Source organism: Aspergillus saccharolyticus (assembly GCF_003184585.1).
Source record: "Aspergillus saccharolyticus JOP 1030-1 unplaced genomic scaffold BP01scaffold_3, whole genome shotgun sequence".
Lineage (NCBI taxonomy): Eukaryota > Fungi > Ascomycota > Eurotiomycetes > Eurotiales > Aspergillaceae > Aspergillus > Aspergillus saccharolyticus.
In genome coordinates this window covers 1,187,982-1,208,463 of record NW_020290613.1, presented here as the reverse complement: position 1 = coordinate 1,208,463, position 20,482 = coordinate 1,187,982, and the positions used below count along the sequence as shown (strand labels likewise).

The 20,482-nt window shown below is 52.1% G+C and overlaps 6 protein-coding genes across 6 annotated transcripts; 3 read left to right on the top strand and 3 right to left on the bottom strand.

Moving 5' to 3' along the window:
• Positions 1–992: 992 nt before the first annotated feature.
• On the bottom strand, positions 993–2,322 carry BP01DRAFT_353425 (uncharacterized protein). The gene has a single exon (XM_025574181.1). The coding sequence runs from the start codon at positions 2,147–2,149 to the stop codon at positions 1,121–1,123; it is 1,029 nt and encodes a 342-aa protein (XP_025435082.1). The 5' UTR covers positions 2,150–2,322; the 3' UTR covers positions 993–1,120.
• Positions 2,323–6,454: 4,132 nt separating this feature from the next.
• hmg1 (HMG-CoA reductase) lies at positions 6,455–9,998 on the top strand (the record flags this gene model as incomplete). The annotated part of the gene is made up of 4 exons (XM_025577154.1): positions 6,455–6,796; positions 6,862–7,227; positions 7,287–9,607; positions 9,659–9,998. The coding sequence occupies 4 exons, from the start codon at positions 6,455–6,457 to the stop codon at positions 9,996–9,998; spliced, it is 3,369 nt and encodes a 1,122-aa protein (XP_025435081.1).
• Positions 9,999–11,217: 1,219 nt separating this feature from the next.
• Positions 11,218–11,942, bottom strand: BP01DRAFT_353423 (uncharacterized protein). Its single transcript, XM_025574180.1, has one exon. The coding sequence runs from the start codon at positions 11,502–11,504 to the stop codon at positions 11,256–11,258; it is 249 nt and encodes an 82-aa protein (XP_025435080.1). The 5' UTR covers positions 11,505–11,942; the 3' UTR covers positions 11,218–11,255.
• Positions 11,943–13,072: 1,130 nt separating this feature from the next.
• BP01DRAFT_371268 (putative cell polarity protein) lies at positions 13,073–15,959 on the top strand (the record flags this gene model as incomplete). Its single annotated transcript, XM_025576658.1, has 3 exons — positions 13,073–14,341; positions 14,397–15,506; positions 15,558–15,959. The coding sequence occupies 3 exons, from the start codon at positions 13,073–13,075 to the stop codon at positions 15,957–15,959; spliced, it is 2,781 nt and encodes a 926-aa protein (XP_025435079.1).
• An 835-nt stretch (positions 15,960–16,794) lies between these two features.
• Positions 16,795–18,493, top strand: cyp4 (peptidyl-prolyl cis-trans isomerase; the record flags this gene model as incomplete). Its single annotated transcript, XM_025579479.1, has 6 exons — positions 16,795–17,382; positions 17,635–17,804; positions 17,861–17,967; positions 18,029–18,211; positions 18,338–18,362; positions 18,455–18,493. The coding sequence occupies exons 1-6, from the start codon at positions 17,187–17,189 to the stop codon at positions 18,491–18,493; spliced, it is 720 nt and encodes a 239-aa protein (XP_025435078.1). The 5' UTR covers positions 16,795–17,186.
• A 589-nt stretch (positions 18,494–19,082) lies between these two features.
• Positions 19,083–20,470, bottom strand: BP01DRAFT_353421 (exosome non-catalytic core subunit SKI6). Its single transcript, XM_025574179.1, has 2 exons — positions 19,911–20,470; positions 19,083–19,816 (listed from the first exon to the last, which is right to left on the bottom strand). Exons 1-2 carry the CDS (start codon positions 20,207–20,209, stop codon positions 19,306–19,308), a joined length of 810 nt encoding a protein of 269 aa, XP_025435077.1. The 5' UTR covers positions 20,210–20,470; the 3' UTR covers positions 19,083–19,305.
• Positions 20,471–20,482: the final 12 nt, after the last annotated feature.

Here is a 20,482-nt window from a genome sequence, read left to right as displayed (position 1 = left end):
GAGGGGGAAGCCAAAGAATTCTAAGCGAGAACCGGGGAAGAAAGTGAGGGAGGAGGGAGGGGAGGGAAAGAGAGGAGAGGAGGAAGAGGAGGAGGGGAAAAGTGGGCGCTTGTAGATGACACCACCTACAAGACTAGAAGACAGAAACACAAGACTGACAAGAGGATAAGAAAGAACTAACTTAACGGATGGTGGAGCGAGCGAGGGCGAAGGAGAAAGGACAGAGGCCAGTGTCGGAGATTACTTTACCTAGTGGTGGTTTTAGTTGATCGATGCGTTAAGGATCACCGAGGCGCAGCCAGCCCCGGGGGGGTGGGAAATGTAGGGACATTCGGGATACTCAGGTACTCACAGGTTTTCTTTTTTTTTTTTTTCTTTTCCGCCCTCCGTTTTCTTCGAGAAGTTCAGTGCGAGGAGCAGCATGCAAACCAACTTCTCAATCTGTCTTTTTGCAACATAACCGCGCGGGTTGATCTGACGAATTCATCTCGATGCGGAGGGGAGGGAGGATTGAATGAAGAAGCGCCGGTCATCACGTGACAAGACCACGCGTGGCTTAGCGTGTTTCAGCCTCGGGTGCCTCAGGCGATCCCTGTTTGGGATACACTGCCTCAGGTTTCATCCTTGCTTCCTTTGACCTCCATCTCCTCGCCAACACTAGTACCACTGCTGCTGCTGCTATTGCTACTACGACTTCATACCGCAGGCAGATCTAAACATGCATAGTCAGCTTAACCAGCACAGCCCCCAATCCAGACAGGCCAAGTCCGAGCGGTATGCCAGCATACGCCAGCGGAATTCTTGGCTTCTTTCTCCCCTGTCTTGCAACCTTGAGTCATGCTCCGCTGCAACCAAGAACATACTTGAAATCAAAATCGATACTCAAATACTCGGTGAAAAGCAGTTGTTAGAATGTTATTGGTAATTTCGAGGGAACTAAAGAATAAAACATGAAACGAACGTGTTCATACTGCTCAACCAGCTGAGCAGGAGAAAAACAAAAGCTAAGGGCCTCGACCAACTGCCGTTGCTCGACCTACCATGGCCCCTCTCCAATTTCATCAAATATGCAAGGGAGAGCGGCTCCGGAAGCAAGGCCCCGAAGTCAACGGGACTACACTCACACCGGTGTACTGCTGGGATAGATGGTCTTATAGATCGTCAAGAAGGTAGTCTTGGTGGCGGGCTCGGGCGACGCCGAGGTTGACGCTGTAGAGGATGGCACGGACTCGCTCGAACCGCTCGGGGCTGGACGAGTATCCATGATCTCGGCGAACTGCGATGGGATCGCGGCCCTATCTAGAGATTGGTCTTCCACATAACCGGCAGCACCAGCCTTGACATATGTATGCGTCAAATCCGCATTTTCCACCACATCCACGTCGATGCAGGTTGTATAGATCTCCTGCTTTCCATTGGGAAGTGCTGCCGTCACATGGGGAGCCGTCGGCCAGTCCCATACCCAGTACAACGTGTACGGCTTGCCGGACGGCGCGTTCGCTGGCAGTGCAATATCCTGCTGACACCAGAGATCGGCGCCCATTGTCTGGTCGGCAACATGAGGGAACTCGACCTGGCGGTGCTCGGAAATATTCCCAGAGTTGATCTGGTAGCAGCGGCCGTCATCGAAGTTCTGCTCGGACAGAAGCACGCCTCGTCGATCGCCACCCGTACCGTCTCGGTTCCAGACGCGGTGGATGTCCAGGAACTTCTCGTCAGCCTTTGGCTCAGTTGTCCCATACACATATACCGTGCCCCGATTGGGAGGCTTTCCCGGCTGCGTCTGGGGGAGTGTCACATGGCCGTTCTCTTGGAAACGGAGAGCGATGGCAGCTCCGGGGCTGGCCTGCAGCCGCGGGTTCCCTTCGGTCTGGTTGTACAGTTCCTGGGTGTCTTTACACATCTTATCGGTGGGAAGGATCTGACTTTGATTGGCCCGGCCGTCGGGGGGAATGAGATATGTCATTTCGACATCGCTGAAGCCAGCGACGGTTCGCTGAACATTGCCTCGGGGGTAGCCAGGCGCACCCACGAATGTTCCATTTGGCGCAATAACCGTCAATTGTTCCACCCAGGAGTGTGCGTTCACGGTCGACAAGCCAAGGGCCAGCAGTAGGCCTCCCAGTCCCGTGTCACGAATCAAGAGCATGATTGCCGTCTTTTCACCAGTAGTGACTGTAATATTTGTTTGAATTGTTGTTCTCGTGAAGAATTGCAAGTTGAGACACCGGCCAGCGGGGTCGTAAGAATGAAGAAACTTGGGGGATTGGTCTATTTCTGTGCGTGGTAAGTGGGTTGTAGTGGTACTTGTCAATGGCAAAGGTGGTTTATACTTGATTTATAACCTCATTTTGACAAGGATCCCTTATAGCCTCTCTCGCAGTTTATCCTTTAAAGTGTTACTTCAATATCAATAGGTGGGATCCATCGACCTTATGACCAGGTAGCGGCAGAATCACAGCGCACAATAAACCGAGCACAAAGAAATGGGGGCCATTGGGGATTTAACAATGAGATTGATGGAGAGTACGCGTTCCAGCTATTGTCGTCGCCTTCTGGGGCCCTATGACTTCTTAAGTCACTCCTCAAAAAGAAATGTGGGAATCAAAGCGACATCCAATACTATCAATTCATTCGAAACACAAAGAACGAAGCAAGCTCGGCCAAGCTGCCCTCAGTCATGAGAGAGCTCGTTTCTGTAGGCGCTACGGACGATGCAATATCTGATTCTTGACGGAAATAGATTCATGATGCGCATCCCAGACCCAATCGATCCCTGTAGAAGCGCTACCAAGCTTTTCTGACCCCTTGTAGATCCGGCGAGGGGGTGGTTAGACATGATTCGTCTTCAACGCCTGGCTGAGGGGGGAAAGGGGCATGAAGAAAGCGATCGGATCGGCTGGGAGTGACAGGACTTGCGACAAACTAAGGTACTGAGGTCTGAAATTAGCAACGGCGCCTAACTGGGCTGGGTTGGAATCTAATCTCATGACAAGCAATTGTCCTGGAGCTCGAGGATTTATCGTTGTAGAGTTGCAGACGATGCAGTCCATGCGTCTTTGTTCATCAGCGACAACGGGACCAGCTGGGACTGATTTGTGTTTGAAGGTAGGCAGCTCGGCTTGCAGTATTGTACAATGCAGTACACTTTCCTAGATACATTTCGCCTGGCTTGGAGAGGGTGGACTAGAGTTGGCGCGGAAGAATATTCAGCAGCCAGCCGGTAGGCAGTCACTGCAGTCCCCCAGCCAGGCGCTGATTCATTACGCGCCTGAGGGAGGATTGTTGAAACAGAGCCGCCCCGCCCTACTACCAGCCCTAGCAGATTCGAAGATGGCTGGCAAATATACTATACATATGAATGGGATATGGGATGTAGTTGGGCAAGGTTGGCATAGTTGGAAGCTGCAATGGTCCGAAATTGTTTGAAAAAAACTAAGTAGTACCGAAGAGAGTACATCATTACATATGTATATATAGAGTTGAAGCCAAGGTGCCAGCATTTGAAGGATTGCAGCACTGCGGCTTATGCATGGAAACGAGTTGAACAACTTATTTCAGATCATCCCGTCCCGTCGAGGATTAGTACTCCGTACGAAGTACACGGTATAACTTGACGATCATCATACAGTGGTACCTCTTTACCGTGACACTGGCAATTAGTTTCTTTGAAAACCTGTCTGTTTTGGCCAACGGGTTCAAGATAATTGGGTCGTCCACCTCACCAACTCACCGACCTTCACCTTGTTCTTCCTTGGCATTGAAAAGACTCCCCACCCTCATCTCTGGATCAGACAAATTGCCCAAACGAAGGTGCGTACCCATCATTGATTGATTACCGGTGCCCAGGAGAAACCCCGACCGCCGAACTCGCAGTAGTCAGAGGACATCTAGCAACCATGATTGCTTTACCAGTAAGTTCAATAGTAGCAGACATTTGACTGGAGATGCAAAGTATGGTAAATGCCCTGGGAGAATATTCACAGTAGCAGCTTGCTCCATGATCTCATCCTGGTCCAAGCTTGTTACGTATGTGCCAGAGTGCCAAAACCCGCAGCTGAACTGGTTTTTCTCTGCCGATTTCCGGATCAACTACTCCGTACCACCGATTTTCTCTGTTGCCTGAGAGCGGGATCAACCTTGTTGAAGTTGGCAGAATTTCCGACAATCAGCAATCTGAGCATAGTTACAACAAACGCTTTTGACAGAGCATTTGTGCTCTACTATTCCCCAGCGTACAGAGAAAAGCACGGCCAGCCCTAAACCCAAAGTGACAATAAGTGAGACAGATGGAGACCCTCTTCCCCCCTTTGCCAGAAGAGATGAAGAGATTGATTAGATGAAAAAGGGGTGGGTAGGCTATGTTATCTCCGATGAATCGCAACGCTTCAGTGGTCACCGACTGTGCCGGTTTCCACCATTTCACCCCACTCCCAAGAGAATGAGGGAATATCGGACTACGGATGGAGTCTTGGAAATTTTTATCAGATGGAGGGGTAGGACTCCCAGGCGGATACCATCTTACTGACCTTTTGGAACGGACCCGGACGGCAGAGAGAGAGAAGGGCATCTAATTACCTAACGCTTTCGATTGTCTTACGACTAGAGGGTGTGATTGTGATTGCTCTGTCCGGGACCAGGATTGTCCTTGCTACCATAACACCAACAATATCGAGAGAACGGGAGTGGACGCTGTGCTGTACGCTGCTGGTAGGTATACTGACTGAAGTTTTGCAGTCATCATGATCAGACAGAACGGTCCACTAGTGTTAGCAGGGCCAGCACCGACCAGTACCACAACTCGTAACTCTTGTAGGACGTGGGGATCGTTTTCTTGGATGACATTTGTGATACCAACGTCTTCGAGGTGGTTCAGCTCTAACGGACACGAAAAAGCTTTCTCCAATCCCTTACATTCCGACCGCTATCTTGGGCTGCGGTGAAATGCAGATTCCAGAGTCTAAGTACGAAGTAAGAGGTTGGCCTGACTTGCAGATCGCTGGGAGCAAAGTGTTCGAGATCACGAAAGAAACGCCATCTGACTACTGTGTCTGCCGACCGGTCAGTGGCTGTCAGGGTTAAGATGGAGCTGAACTGGATGGAACTCAAGGATACCCTTTCTCTCGGCTCGGCCTATTTGGAAGAATTTGGTTGTTAGGGTGTTCTTTTAGGCTGTTTCTACCTACCCTGTACGGAGTACTTATGCGAGCCATCATGGGGGGGCCAAAGAGGCGCGCGCACGCACACATACTCCGTATGCAAAGTGCGAACACACCATCCACATTCAATATGCAAGGTTAGTCTGCAGACGGCTGCAGGACTTGTACATCATGTTGATACCAGATAGCACTATGAAATAGTTGATCTTGCATGCAGGCTTGTATCCTGTCCACGTTGGAATGGATTATCGTTGCGGCTTCCCGATAAGCGGAGTATGTGACTCCCCGTCACTATTGCTCGTAAAAGAGAAAGCAATGAGAAAAAAAAATCAATAAATAAATAGAAAAAAACAACTGGAAAGAGAAAAGTGGAAAAAGAGGGACGATAAAAAACCACTATCAGTATGTACTAGTCCTGTTTAGGGTATCTCCAATGGAACTCGTCCCGGTAGTCGCTATTGTTCCTAATTCTTCTTTATTCTGGGTTTGGCCCCCCCTCCCTTTCCTGAGCTGCTCACTTCCCCTCCGCTCAATTCCCTTTTTCCTTCCTCTTCTCCCTCTTTCTCTTCTTTCAACACTTCTTATATTCACTATATCATCTACTACCGAATCCATTGATCTTTGGGTAGTAGCCTGATAAGTGAATTATCGGTTGTACCTCAACGCGACCGGTGTACTTTTGAGAGCCCTTGGCACTCCTGCGGTCCGTATTCCCGCACCACCTTCAATTGGCTGCCTTCGTTGGCCGACCTGTGGCTTCGTCCAAGCGGCGAAACTTCCAACGGATTTACTTAATCCCACCGCCTCTGTGGCTGCCTAGTGGGAGTACTTCCACCCTTGCATCTCTCAGGGGCCTGTGGTCGAGTCAGGAAAATCAGAAGAGGTAAACTACCTCAAGAGTCACGTTGCTTGGGATTGCTTCGAAGTCCCGTCAGCGCAGAGGTTGGATTTTGGATCCTCAGCTGTCAGGTAATGCCACCCAATACCGCGCTGTTTGCCCTTACATATCCTTCACCGATCGCAATGCTCATCGCATCTTTTTTAACCCCCTAGACCCGATAAGCGACGACCTCTCTGGCTCCGCAGCCCCATGCCATTGATCTTTGGGAAGTGGTTTGTTTGGATCTAGAATATCAAGTCTTCATCCGCGTGCGAACGAACCTGCGAAATCACCAGGGACACTATTTTGGCGAATTCTCAACTTGCGTGGACCGTCGCCATCTCGACTAAAGTCTCCTCAAATCTACGGTCCACACCGCTCCTTTTTCCCAATTGTTCAACCACCTTAAGCAATCATGGCCTCGACATTGATCCCTCGCAAGTCGCGTACAGCAGAGGAAGAGCGCGATGCTGAGCCCGGATGGCTCAAGCGTCAGGTCACCAGCGGGCTGCAGTTCATCTCCCGCCGCGCCTGTCTTCACCCAATTCATACCATTGTTGTTATTGCTCTCCTGGCCAGCACGACCTATGTTGGTCTGCTTGAGGGAAGTCTGTTCGACTCCTTCAAGAACCCGAGAAATGTACCCGGTCAAGTCGATGTGGACACTCTCCTGAGAGGTAGTAGAAATCTACGACTTGGAGAAAGCACCTCGTGGAAGTGGCAAGTTGAAGATGTTCCCACCGCCGACGTCTCAGAAGTGAGTGCATCTTTCCCGTCGACCTCTATGTGTCATTTCATGAGTTGATTGTTTTGATTTGATAGTCTGCCCAGCACATGGCTCTGGCTACTTTTATCTTCCCCGACTCGGTTTCTAAGTCAGTATCGACTGCTCCTCTTGTCGACGAGGTTCCAATCCCTTCGAATACCTCTGCGCAGCGGCTTCCCCATACGCCAAACCTCTTCTCACCATTCTCTCACGACTCGTCTCTTGTGTTCACTCTTCCTTTTGAGCAGGTCTCCGATTTCTTGAAGGCCGTGCAAGAGATCCCCGAACCCTCGGCTGTTGCTGAAGAAGGCGAGCAAAAGAAGTGGATCATGCGGGCAGCTCGTGGCCCGGCTTATGGATCTGCTGGGGCCCTCAAGCTCTGGTTTGCAGACGCCTGGAGTTCCTTCGTTGATCTCATCAAGGTATTACCCTAGAAACCGCAGCCAGCCCGATTCGCAACGTCTGCTAACCGCCTCAATAGCACGCTGAGACGATCGACATCGTCATCATGACCTTGGGTTACCTCTCTATGCACCTCAGCTTTGTTTCTCTCTTTTTCTCTATGCGCCGTCTGGGATCGAACTTTTGGTTGGCCACTACTGTTCTCTTCTCTGGCGCTTTCGCCTTTTTGTTCGGACTTCTGGTCACAACAAAGCTTGGAGTACCTATCAACATGCTCTTGTTGTCCGAGGGCCTTCCCTTCCTTGTCGTGACTATTGGTTTCGAGAAGTCGATTATTCTCACTCGCGCCGTTCTGAGCGCTTCCGTGGATAGGAAGCAAGGTGCTCGGGCTGGCAACACCCCGAGATCCATCCAGGAGTCAATTCAAACTGCTATCAAGGAGCAGGGCTTTGAGATCGTTCGCGATTATTGCATTGAGATTGCCATTCTTGCCGCTGGTGCGGCTTCTGGCGTCCAGGGTGGTTTGAGGCAGTTTTGCTTCCTTGCGGCTTGGATCCTGTTTTTCGACTGCCTCTTGCTGTTCACCTTCTACACCACAATTCTCTGCATCAAGCTCGAGATCACCCGTATCAGACGCCATGTTGCGCTCCGTAAGGCTCTCGAGGAAGACGGAATCACTGGGCGTGTGGCTGAGAACGTGGCCTCCAACAACGACTGGCCTAGAGCTGGATCGGAATACAACGGCAACAGCGAGGCCAGCATCTTTGGCAAGAAGTTCAAGTCCGGTAATGTGCGACTGTTCAAGATCCTCATGGTCAGTGGTTTCATCCTGATTAACGTGGTGAACCTGTCGGCGATTCCTTTCCGGGATTCGGCTAGCATTCCCCTTCTGTCGCGCGTGTCCAATGTTCTGGCCCCCACTCCCATTGATCCCTTCAGGGTGGCTGAGAATGGTCTTGACTCTATCTACGTGGCCGCCAAGAGCCAGATGCAGGAGACCGTTGTGACTGTCATTCCTCCGATCAAGTACAAGTTGGAGTATCCCTCTGTCCACTACGCTGCTCTCGAAGAGGGTGCAGGATTTGAGATTGAGTACACTGACCAGTTCCTGGATGCTGTCGGTGGGCGCGTGATTGAAAGTCTTCTCAAGAGCATCGAGGACCCAGTCATCAGCAAGTGGATTATCGCTGCTTTGACCTTGAGTATAATTCTCAATGGTTACCTTTTCAACGCGGCCAGATGGAGCATCAAGGAGCCTGAAGCTACACCCAAGGTGGAAGCCCCGAAGCCCAAGGTTTACCCGAAGATTGATCTGAACAACCAGGACGGTCCCAAGAGAAGTGCTGAAGAATGCGAAATTTTCCTGAAAGAAAAGAGAGCCGCCTTCCTGTCGGATGAGGAACTCGTGGACCTCTCCCTGAAGGGCAAAATTCCGGGCTATGCTCTTGAGAAGACCATGGAGAACGAAGATCTCATGAGCCGCCGTGACGCCTTTACCCGCGCAGTGAAGATCCGTCGGTCTGTTGTGGCTAGAACGGCTACCACCTCCGAATTCAGTGGTTCCCTGGAGACCTCGAAGCTACCCTACAAGGATTACAATTACACTCTGGTTCATGGAGCCTGTTGTGAAAACGTTATCGGTTATCTGCCTTTGCCCCTTGGAGTTGCTGGTCCCATGATCATTGATGGTCAACAATACTTCATCCCTATGGCAACTACGGAAGGTGTCTTGGTTGCCAGTACCAGTCGAGGTGCTAAGGCTATCAACGCTGGTGGTGGTGCGGTAACTGTCCTGACTGGCGACGGTATGACCCGTGGTCCTTGTGTCGGCTTCCCTACACTTGCACGAGCTGCAGCCGCCAAGGTCTGGTTGGATTCAGAGGAAGGTCAGCTTGTTATGACTACTGCTTTCAACTCAACTAGCCGCTTCGCCAGACTGCAGCACATGAAGACTGCTCTTGCCGGTACCTACTTGTACATCCGGTTCAAGACGACGACGGGTGATGCCATGGGCATGAACATGATCTCCAAGGGTGTCGAGAAGGCACTCAATGTTATGGCTACGGAGTGTGGCTTTGATGACATGGCCACGATCTCGGTTTCGGGTAACTTCTGTACGGACAAGAAGGCGGCTGCTATTAACTGGATTGACGGCCGTGGTAAATCTATTGTGGCCGAGGCTATCATTCCTGGTGACGTTGTCCGGAGTGTTTTGAAGAGTGATGTCAATGCCCTTGTCGAGTTGAACACCAGCAAGAACTTGATCGGAAGTGCAATGGCTGGAAGTATTGGTGGTTTCAACGCCCACGCATCTAACATTGTCACTGCGATATTCCTCGCTACCGGTCAAGATCCTGCTCAAAACGTGGAGAGCAGCAGCTGCATTACTACCATGAGAAAGTAAGTTCAGCGCCGCCTATCTCCGTGATTTATGTTTCTAACTTGGCGCAGTCTCAACGGAAACCTCCAGATCGCCGTCTCGATGCCTTCCATCGAAGTCGGAACCATTGGAGGTGGCACCATCCTTGAGGGGCAGTCCGCCATGCTCGATCTCCTCGGTGTGCGTGGGTCTCACCCGACCAACCCCGGTGACAACGCTCGCCAGCTGGCGCGCATTGTTGGCGCGGCCGTGCTTGCTGGAGAGCTGAGCTTGTGTTCTGCCCTGGCTGCCGGCCACCTTGTCCGGGCGCACATGGCGCACAACCGCAGCGCTGCTCCCACCCGCTCTGCCACGCCTGTTTCTGCTGCCGTCGGTGCCACCCGGGGCCTCATCATGACCTCGTCGAAGTGAAGTCTGAGTGCGCTCGATCGCCTAATGAATCCATGTCCCCCTCTTTCTGCTGTTGAGCAGTTCCTTTTGATCCACACTCTCCGGAGACACCGTTCTGCCCGTCTTCCTCTGAACACGATACCGTTCTGGCTATCTGGCCCATGATTCAGGTGGGATAATTCTGGCCATCTTCTCCTCACGCTGACGGGCCTTTTAACGACTGTACATTTACTCCCTGCATACGCACTGGTAGTTGATCCAGGCATTTCTGCATCCTTGTCGGTTTCTTAATGAGTAGGAGGAATGTACCTGGTTATGAAGAGCAGGTCTATTGATAGACGGGAAGAAGAAAAGCGATGATGAGTTCATTCGCATGTATGGTAGCCACCTATACAGCTACTTGAGAGTAATCGCAATATGATGACCTGGAATGCCACCTTTGCTATTTGCCTGTACATTCACTAGTCCCCGTGGCCACATCCAACATCCTGAGGAAGTTGGTGCGGGGGGATGTTGTAAGTTAAGCAAGATCAATCATCTTCACTTCCATGAAAAGCGACATCATCTCTGCCCTCGCCAACGAACTGCGCGTGGGAGCTCGAGATCGACCTGCCACAGCGGGGTGCATCGGAAAGTCCTTTGGTTCGCCACTGCCCTCAAACGCGGCAGTCACAAACAAGGTCTGACAGATCCTGGTGATAAAGGGATAGGGTCTCCCGCGCAGCGGCTTTTGAATCACTCGGAGCAGCCGGCGCGGCGTCCGCGCGAGTCAGCATTGTTTGATGTGATAGGGACGGCGAGGCTTATAGGCTTCCTTGTCTTAAGCCACAACTTGTGCCTCGCCGTCCTCGTGTAATATGATACATACTAACCCGCAACACCAAAGGACATGATCACAGTGCCGTCACGCTTAAGGACTTCATTCTTGACCGTGCAAAAATTCAGTGTTCCCTTTTCGACCATCACAGTGGGCATCTCAATTCCTCCATTTCGTTGAACGCTGTCGCGATCTCATGCTTATAGTTTATTGACTCGGTTCGGAATGCAGTTTAGTCCCTTGTCTATTCTAGCTACGCTAGCACTTCTTCCATCTCCAGGCGGGACTGCATACTAGAATATGAACATTCAACAATTAAACCACTGTGTGTGTGATTCTCAAACATTACGCCATACAGAGTTGTATAACTTAGACTGTACTCTATTACATATTCAAACTAGTCCGAAGCAGAATCTTCTAGCCCTGCTCTTCCGCCCCTGAGAAGGGCTGTAGGCTGTAGCCTACTCCGTAAGCTTAGGGGGGTGAGAAGCGTACTCCAACACAGTGTAATGGACCAAAATCCCCACAATCACAGTCCCGAGCAATAGCCTCAAACCTAATTTGTCCAGGAGCCATAACTCCGACGATGGTAGCCCAGGAAGAAAATAGAAAAGACTCAGGCCGATCAGAGCGTCCCAGTTGACGGCGGCATGGTTCTGGACCCCAATTCCGAACTCGAACGTGCGCGGGCGCAATTTCACCAGAGCCATCCATACTGTTGTATCCACCGATTTTTCGGCCTCCTGAACTAGTAGCTTTGGGTGTAGCCGAGTCGCTACTGGTGAACTGGTATGTACTGTAACTCAGTCTCGACTCTGCTGGGCGGGTGATACCCCCTTCTCTGGGCCTGGGAATATGAAGTGAGGTTCATTCGGGGAGGCTGGCCAGCTAGGATGTTGATTCTTTCTTTCTGACTAGATACCTGACTTATACTTGGTGTTTCCATTTCCATGCGTTTCATCTGTTGTTTTTGTTGAAGGTACCAGTACATTCACCCTAGGGATGTCCGGGGAAGGAGGAGGAAGACTGGGAAAGGGAGAGGCGGCGGGAAATGGGTTATTTCCGTCTGCATGAGTGGATGAAGTAAGTATCCCGATGCATAACTTCATACGTTCAGTTGTGATATGCAGTCAATGCTTGTTCGGCAGGTGGTGTTGGCAGCAGCCACCGCCACACTCTTCCCGGTGGAGTCGAATTTTAGAGCTTTTGTTCCTGAGGATACTGTATCGTATGGTAACCAATGGTCGAGATGATGGTGATGATTGAGTCGCTTGTTCTTTTTTTAGTTCGATGAAAGGGTATGTACTCATTATGATCTGGATGGGAGATGATCGTGTTGACGCCGATGAAGTAGATTCTCTGCCTGGCTACCTGTTCGTTGGCTCTTATCAGCCTGGCGGGTGTCTATCGGGGGCTCAATCCGAGACAGTCGAGCAGCTACTCCGCATCATTGCTGCTCATCGGGGCAGGAGAGGCATTGTGTCTGCTGTCTGGGCTTTATAGCTCTGATAGTACTACTCCGTAGACTCCGTAGACTCCGTAGAGGTAGAAACACTGAATCTCAACAGTTGAAAGTGCAGCGTACTCCGTACCAGGCAAACATCCTTGACCTTGGTAGTATACCATACCATACCCCTTTTAGTCGTATTGGTAAATTATCCCGCGGCTGGCAGCTTTTCCTTTCCTTTTCCTTTCAGTACCTGACCTTCCGGCCAGACTCTCTTGCGCTCTTGTTATTCTTCCTCTTTGCTCCATGCTAGTACGGAGTACTTTCCAAGGCTCCTCCTTCCTGGTGGCTACTGCTTTTCTTTTCTCTTCCTTTTCTTTTTTTTCTTTTTTTTCCCCCCCCGGTGGCTTGAATTTGCCCGGCTTTAATCTGATCCCTATCCGACCTGTTTACTTCATCTCGCTGGCCTGTCTCTTCTCCGTTATTGGTGTCCGTGCCGAGTCGGCTGAGAAACTACTTTCCTTCCCACTTCCCACCCCCCGTAACTACCGGCTTGCCTTTGACTCTCCTTTTGTCGCTCTTCGGAACTCTTTCGAATAATCCCCCTTCAAGCTTGACAAGACAAGAGTCTGCCATAGGCTCTTGTTTCTGATATCGCCATAAGCGACAATCTCTCCATTCCCATAACCCTCACTCTATTCTCTTCTATACCTCTCATCGAAGCCTGGTCGATGGCCTGGGTGCCGCTTCCGCCCGTCGCACTTCCTCGCATGCATAGTTACCACCCCGGTCTGCTGGAGCCGCCTCAGTAACCAAACACCACTCTTACCTATGAACGGCCCCTCAGGGACCATGTCGCCTGTCTCCGTGGATGGGAGTGACTGGTCCGGGATTAACCAATACAACAAGACCGACCCGCCCTTTTCCCCGACTCACTCGACACGCAGCAACCTCGCGACTCCCCCAACATCAGGTGTCCCCAGCGGGTCGTCCACTCTGGAGGGAATCCCCAATGGCGCCCCGGGTCCAGTGAGCGATGCTGGCAACCCGTCTCCGCCGAGCTCAGTGGCTGCGCGATCGAGCGATGGAACCTTGCCCGACCGCGCCAAACGTCAGAAGCGACTGGAGGAGATCTTGGGTCAGCACTACGTCGCGCTGCGCCGGTTTCTCCAGGGCCCGTACCGGGAGGATCGTCTGAATAGCAAGTCGAACAAGGCCCGGGACAAGCTCTTGCGACTCTCGCCCACTCAGTTCCACGAGCTGAGTACCGATGTCTACGATGAACTGCTCCGACGGCAGCAGGCGATGCCATCGCCCGCCCGACCCCCACGTCCCGATGTTCCTCCATTCCTCCCTCCGCGAAAAGAGTTCCACGAAAAGCGCAACCAGGCACGGAAGAAATTGGCCTCGCTGCAACACCAACGGTTCCGGGATCTTGCGACGGACGTGTACACCGAGTTGGAGCGCCGGTTCCCACAATTCCCAGCCCGAGATGCCAGTCGGGCTGTCAGTCCCGCCCCGAGCTTCCGCGGCCGCCCTCCTCCTACTCCCACCGGCTTCCCGCCCAATGGGTTCCCGCCGCCAGGCCCAGGGGGCCGCAATTCGCAGAATCGGGGACCGCCGCGTTATCCGCCAGGAGGAATGCCGCCTGCCAGTCCTATGCGTTACCCTCCGCGCCAGGGTTCCTTAGGCGGCCCCCCGCCGGGCATGAACGGAGATGGTCCGACGGCGAAGTCGTTCCAGAGCAATACGATCGTTCCTAATAAAAGTACCATGGTGGAGGATGACGATGACGCAGCGGGTACGGAGGATGACTACGATGCGCGCAGTGATGCGTTCGCTTTGGATGTGGTGCTTAACAGCAGGCGTGGGACGGGAACGACTCTAGGTGATGGGGACCGGAAAATGCTCGCAGAAACACAGTCGCAGGTCTCCTTCCTCCAGGAAAAGGTCACAAAGCTTGAGGAACTTCTCAAGCTGAGAGATCAGGAAATCTCACATTACCAAGAAGATGAGAGCAAAGTGGGCATGCTCGAGGAGTTGGTCAAGTCGAAAGATGCGGAGCTTTCGAAGTATCAGGAAGAACAGGATAAATCGCAGGTAGGTTACTTTTCAGGGCGTTGTGCAGCGAGACTTAACTAATAAGGCGGAACAGATCAGTCTCACGGAGCGTCAAGAGTGGGAGGATGTGAAAACGGAGCTGGAGAGCAAGATCACGCAGGCCGAAGACCTGAACAACTCCCTTCAGCAGGAACTCGAGAAAGTCCGGACTGAACAGCAGGCTATGGAGATGGAATTACGCAGTCAGATTGACCAGGTCTCGCGGCAGAGCACGGGTGATGCTGAGCTGCAGGCCAAATTCAGCAACCTTGAAATCAAGCATCAAAGCTTGCAGACGGAGCTGCTAGAACAACAAAAGGTGACCGAAGAGGTCCGGAGGGAGGCAGCAGGGTTCCTGGTCGAGATGAGGGCTTTGTCAGAACAGAGCCATACCAAATGGGAGCAGGAAGAGCGGCTGACGACGGAGGTCCATCGACTGGAAGAGGAGGTCAAGCAATGGAAGGCACGGTACGCCAAAGCGAAGACTCAGCTCAGACAGCGCACCTCATCCATTGGCATCTCGGACTTGCGACCAGATGCCGCGAGCGTAGCCCAAGAGAACGAGTTCACTCACGAGACGGGCGTCATTATGGACGTGCATGTGACCAAGTTTCAGATCTCCATCGACGAACTGCTGCGTATTGCGCGGGAGGACAATTGCCAGCTGGTCATGCAACAGATCAAAGCAGTCGTTGTTGCGGTCCGCCATATCTTGCATGATGTGGACTTGCGTAAAGATAGCAACGAGGAGCTTTCAGCGCTGAGTACCAAGGCCACGCGCAAGGTATCTGCTACAGCAAACAACATGATTACTGCGACCAAGAACTTTGCTAGCTCTGCGGGACTCTCTCCACTTTCTCTGCTGGATGCTGCTGCTTCGCACCTGTCTTCTGCGGTCATTGGGCTTATCCGCATTGTGAAGATTCGCCCTACTCCAGCAGACGAGTTGAACGACGCGGGGGACGACGAAGCACAAGTCGCCCAGATGAAGTCCCCTCACTACTTCAGTGTGGCGCCGAGCCAGGGCCGGCTCAGCCGCAACGACTCCATTTACAGCGCCATGAGTCCTCCTGCCGAGCACGATCTCACCTCGCCTGGAATGAATGCGGGAATGCACACGATGTATCCTGTCCAGTCCGCGGATCACGAGCTTCATGAACTCAAGGTCAGTCCATCCGTTACGATTGCGTAAACCTGGTTCTAACCTGAAATATAGTACTATCTCGAGGACCAAACGGACGGACTTGTCCAGTCGATCCAGGCTCTTGTTGCTAGCATTCGTGCTGAACAAGCTCTCAACACTATCAGCACCCATATTTCTGCCATCTCCTCTGTTGTATCGCAGGTCACGTCATCCACGCAGCACTATATCAATAGTCCTGAAGTGAATCTCGCCGTGCGGGAACGTGCCAGCCCCATCATCGAAACCTTGCAACATCACCGGGACCGGTTGACGAGAACCGCAGCTGAGGGTGAAGAGGTGTCTGATCTCACCGAGCTGCGCGCAATTACCAACAAGCTTCCGCCCATCGCATTCGAGATTGCTCGGGAGACCAAAGAGCTTGTCCACCGGTTAGACCCTCATGACCTGGATGAGGAGGAAGACGACTTTCGGTAGTCGGGCGAGGAGGATGAGTTGATCCAGTTCAGATCTCGTTCTCTTAGTGCGACAATTCCTTTCACTACCCTACAATGTTGATGACAAGGCATTTTGTATCTTTTTTTTTTTTCACTTCTCCTACATATTTTCTCCACCACTTCTGTTCATCTTTCGCCGTCACCCGAGAGATGATTATATTTGCACTGCTACTGATGGCAGTGTCTTTCTGCATATATTGTGCATGACAATGAGTAACCATGCGGAATGAGACGTTGATACCTGGAGGAGGTTATGACTATTCTTCATTTTCTTGGTTGCGGGGACCAGCTTCCCTTCGACGAACTACCTTTTTTCTTACTTCTGTGCCATACTACTTTCCTCTATTAGCGATGTTTCCTTTTCCTTTTTTCATCTTCTGTTCGCCTGCTACGGCCTTGTTGATCCTCTGCTGCATCATGCATAAGAAGGCTGATCTTTGGAGATACTACATCAGTCTTCTAAGTCTTCTGGCTAGACTTGTACTCCTAGAGTTGAACAACACTTAACACGTTTATATCCTTCCCAAAAAACATTTTGATAACAGGAATGGGTTTCTTTCGAGTACGCCATGGGTTGCTGTGTATGTACAACTAGCTATGTGATGTAGTCAAGGCGGCCGGTCACGTGGATGATGTGTATCCCGAGGACTCCCGGGTGCGTCAACCCAGAGGTTGGCGGTTGGGGGTTGGAGAGCTGGAGCTAAGCTTGCATTACTTAATCGAGCGCCATACTCTTTTGGTCAGAGTGGAATAATTTCTTCGCCGGTCCGGTATCTTTCCCTTGAGCTTGATTTCCCTTTCCTCTCCACGCCAGCAGCCATTGCACCATCCTTAATCGTCCTGTAATCTGAATTCTTGTAAGTACACCTCTCCCCTGGTTCATTGAGATGGGCTGTTGGTTGGTGAGTGGCTGCCTGAGCGAGATGGAAGCTATCAAACCGTGCGATTTGATGAGGGTGAGAAGGCACGCCTCGCCATGGAAGGGGATGGAAGAAGGTTGGGGGCTGCTGACCAGCGCAGCAGCTCCCAGTCTCGCCCAGCCCCGGGGGACTCCAGTAGTGCTGTTGGCAGCCTGAGGCTCCACGAATGACCAAGCGGCAAACCTGCACAGGTGGTGGTTGTGGACGGACGGAAGATGCAACCAAATGCACGACACCAACCGAGCTGACCCCGAAGCGGTATAGTGCGGATTGCCCCTCCAGCAACAATGTTCTCCCGAAGCCTGAGGTCAACAATAACCCCACCTTGCTCGTCCTTCGCTTCTCGTCCCCTCTTCTCCATCCCCAATTGCAACTCCCCTTCTTTCCTCTCTCTTCGTTCTTTCCATCAATCATCCGCAGCCATGTCCGGAAACACCAAGGCCTACTTCGACATCCAGTACGCCCCTGTGGGCTCCAGCGCCCGTAAGTCATCATTCTCCTGGTTTTTGATTTTTGCCTCAACTGCTGCTGCTGCTGCTGCCGCTGCTGCTGCTGCTGCCTGGTGAGAGGAACAGCGGGACATAGAAAAGAAGAGAAGAGTATCCTTCGGTTACCATCTTCTGTGTTCGTTGATGGGTCGACAGCAGGTTGTGATCTGCTGCAATCTTCCTCTCTGGATTCACTACTTCAATGGCAAAGGAATTTCAAACTGACATGCCTTTTTCGACTCTCCAGCCAAGACCGGCCGGGTCGTCTTCAACCTCTACGAGAAGGACGTCCCCAAGACTGCCCGCAACTTCCGTGAGCTCTGCAAGGCTCCTGAGGGTCAGGGTTACCTGGGCTCTACCTTCCACCGTATCATCCCCCAGTTCATGCTCCAGGGTGGTGACTTCACCCGCCACAACGTAAGTTCCTTTTGACCGCTTGTGACGAGGCTCTTGACTAACACAATCATCTCTAGGGTACCGGTGGTCGCTCCATCTACGGTGAGAAGTTCGCCGATGAGAACTTCATCCACAAGCACACCAAGCCCGGTATCCTCTCCATGGCCAACGCTGGTCCCAACACGTAAGTTTTACTTGGGCATGTTCAAACCGACAAGTAACCGCGGCTAATCTCCATCCAACAGCAACGGCTCCCAGTTCTTCATCACCACCGTTGTCACCTCTTGGCTTGATGGCAAGCACGTCGTCTTCGGCGAGGTTGCCGATGAGGAGTCCATGAAGGTCGTCAAGGAGGTCGAGGCTCTCGGCAGCAGCTCCGGTGCTGTCCGCTCCAACATCAAGCCTAAGATCGTTGCCTGCGGTGAGCTGTAAGCAGTTTTTTTTTTTTAGCCAATTTAAAGAGCGAAAACTTGTGTTAGGGGGATGACGCAAGGAACGAAGGTGGACAAATAGGACTCTTTCTGTTTCTTTTCTCTCTACTCTCTCGATACTAGTATCTCGTCATTTTACTCCTTAATGGTGTGCTGTAAGCTAAGAGTGTTCATATTGAACTCGATATGCTACTGGTAGATGTTCTACATAAGAGTAAGTGTATCAAACCTAGTTTGTAGTTCCCTGAGCTGCTGAAGGTGGGGGATGTTACGCCATGATGGAATCAGACAACTCGTCATCCGCGAGTCGTGGCGAAAAAACCCGAGTCGACCCCGCTTGGATGGCGGGGTAGTCACCGGAGGCTGGTTCGCCGGTTCCGACTACTTACAACACGGGCTGCACTGCCGGTTGAATTATGCTTGCATTGTGTTGTGCATATATGCTGGTTATTCCTGCGTGCTGTTTTAGTGGTAAAGTGAAGTGGTGGTATAGTATTGCTGTTGTAGTGGTATAGTGCTGTTACTCAGTCTTGGTAGATGCTGGTATAATGCTGGAATAGTAGTGTAACATGTTTTGGGGCGTATATTTACTTGATGCACTATACAGCAGATGCGCCAGCCAGGTTGAGGGGAGGAAGCCTTTGAGGGCAAGTTGGGGTTGATACGACGGTGGAGATGAATGGGAGAGGAGATTGCAGCTTGATGAGCCCATGGATATGGACATGAACATGGCCATGGCTGTGGGATGTGAGCATGAAGTCCGTGGTTCGCCTAAGGGAGTCATGGGTTGTTCGATATGAATATGAGTGATGCGGCTCGATATCAGATCAATGTTTAGGGGGAAGTGCGCGCAGAAATGAGCATAGTATGCACGCCTGGCTGACTAGGTAGCTTGTCAACTAGAGTAGAGAGAGTACTCCGTAGCCCGTCCCAAGATCTAGGAGATATTTCGCATGCAAAAGAAAGGGGTTAATTAAATCACAAGCAGATTAGACGACCCTCAGCCCAGGCGTTCATTCACGGGGTATATACAAAATTTCGCCTGCCATGCTTATCAATTAAACCAATCACTGACGACTCGACAAGAACAATCACCGACGAGCAGACTTCTTGATCACCCCCTCCAGGATCTCCCGAATTTGCTTGCACCCGTCAATGCCCACCGCCAGCATGGTCTCCACATACGTGCAGTGCACCTTGGAGTCCATCGTCAACATCGACACCTTCATCTCGTCCTCGTCATCGTTGATCATTGCCGCCTCGCCCACCGGCACAGTCGTCGTAGTGCCCACCGTGAGGAACGGCAACTCCTGCTCCTCCGGCAGGGACAGGTCCAGCAGCGGATCCAGCTCGTCGTTGTTGGGGTCGCGGGGCGTCGAAGCACTGCCGCTCATGCCTGCCGTGCACGCACACAGGAGGCCCGGCATGGGGATTCCGGCATCCACGAGCGCCAGGGTACATGCATTGACGGCCGCCGCCAGGAGAGAGCCGTCCGCCGACAGGACGGAAACGTGGATGCTGATCGTGCTGTGCGGGTAGAGGTAGGTGTGGAGGTGCGACTGGAAAGCGGAGCGTAGTATGGTGCCGATGCGAGAAGATTGCCTGCGCAAAAAGACAAAAAGAGGAGCAAATGTTAGCATGTCGCGGACGGAAAGAAAAGCGCCTCCCTGCTGTATGCCGGAGATGTCATCCGTACTTGTCACTGCCACCTGCCCTGCGTTTACGGTCCACTCCCGCAAACCCTGCAACGTTCACATCCACCTCCACGATCGCCCCGGCAGAGCCCGCAGATCCGCCTGTCGCATCGCCTCGACGTCCCTCCGCTGGTCCATGGACCGAGCAGATGATGGCCGTGTTGCCCATGGCGAGATATGAAGAGCCGGAACTGGCGGGGTTGGTAGAGATCTGCGCCTGCAGGAGCCGCAGCTCGTTCCAGCGACGGCCATCCAGGCGTAGCTTGGTGAGAGGGTATGTTGTAGAGGTATCGAGAGGCATCTTGGATGGTAATGTGCGCTGAATGCTGCAATTCTTTCTGCTGGGTTGCCGCAGCGGAGAGGATGGAATGCGGTCAAGGAATCCGATTTTGCTCCCCGCACCACGTGAAATCCGACTTTTGTGGCAGCACGTACGGGAAAATGAAGACAGAATTGAACGCGACTTGTGCAGCAGTCCGACTCTTGCAAGAAAGAGTGTCCGAAAGAGTGAGATTGAAGGGTGCGCAGGGGTATTGGAGGGGGAGAAATGGACCAAATGCAGTTGCGGAGGTTG

Bases quoted from the DNA above. Each gene is read 5' to 3' on its own strand.
- BP01DRAFT_353421 (XM_025574179.1), bottom strand. From the start codon at position 20,209: ATGCCTCTCGATACCTCTACAACATACCCTCTCACCAAGCTACGCCTG. The intron at 19,817-19,910 runs GTACGGATGACA...CTTTTTGCGCAG, and splicing joins AGGGCAGGTGGCAGTGACAA to GCAATCTTCTCGCATCGGCA.
- BP01DRAFT_353425 (XM_025574181.1), bottom strand. From the start codon at position 2,149: ATGCTCTTGATTCGTGACACGGGACTGGGAGGCCTACTGCTGGCCCTT.
- BP01DRAFT_353423 (XM_025574180.1), bottom strand. From the start codon at position 11,504: ATGGCTCTGGTGAAATTGCGCCCGCGCACGTTCGAGTTCGGAATTGGG.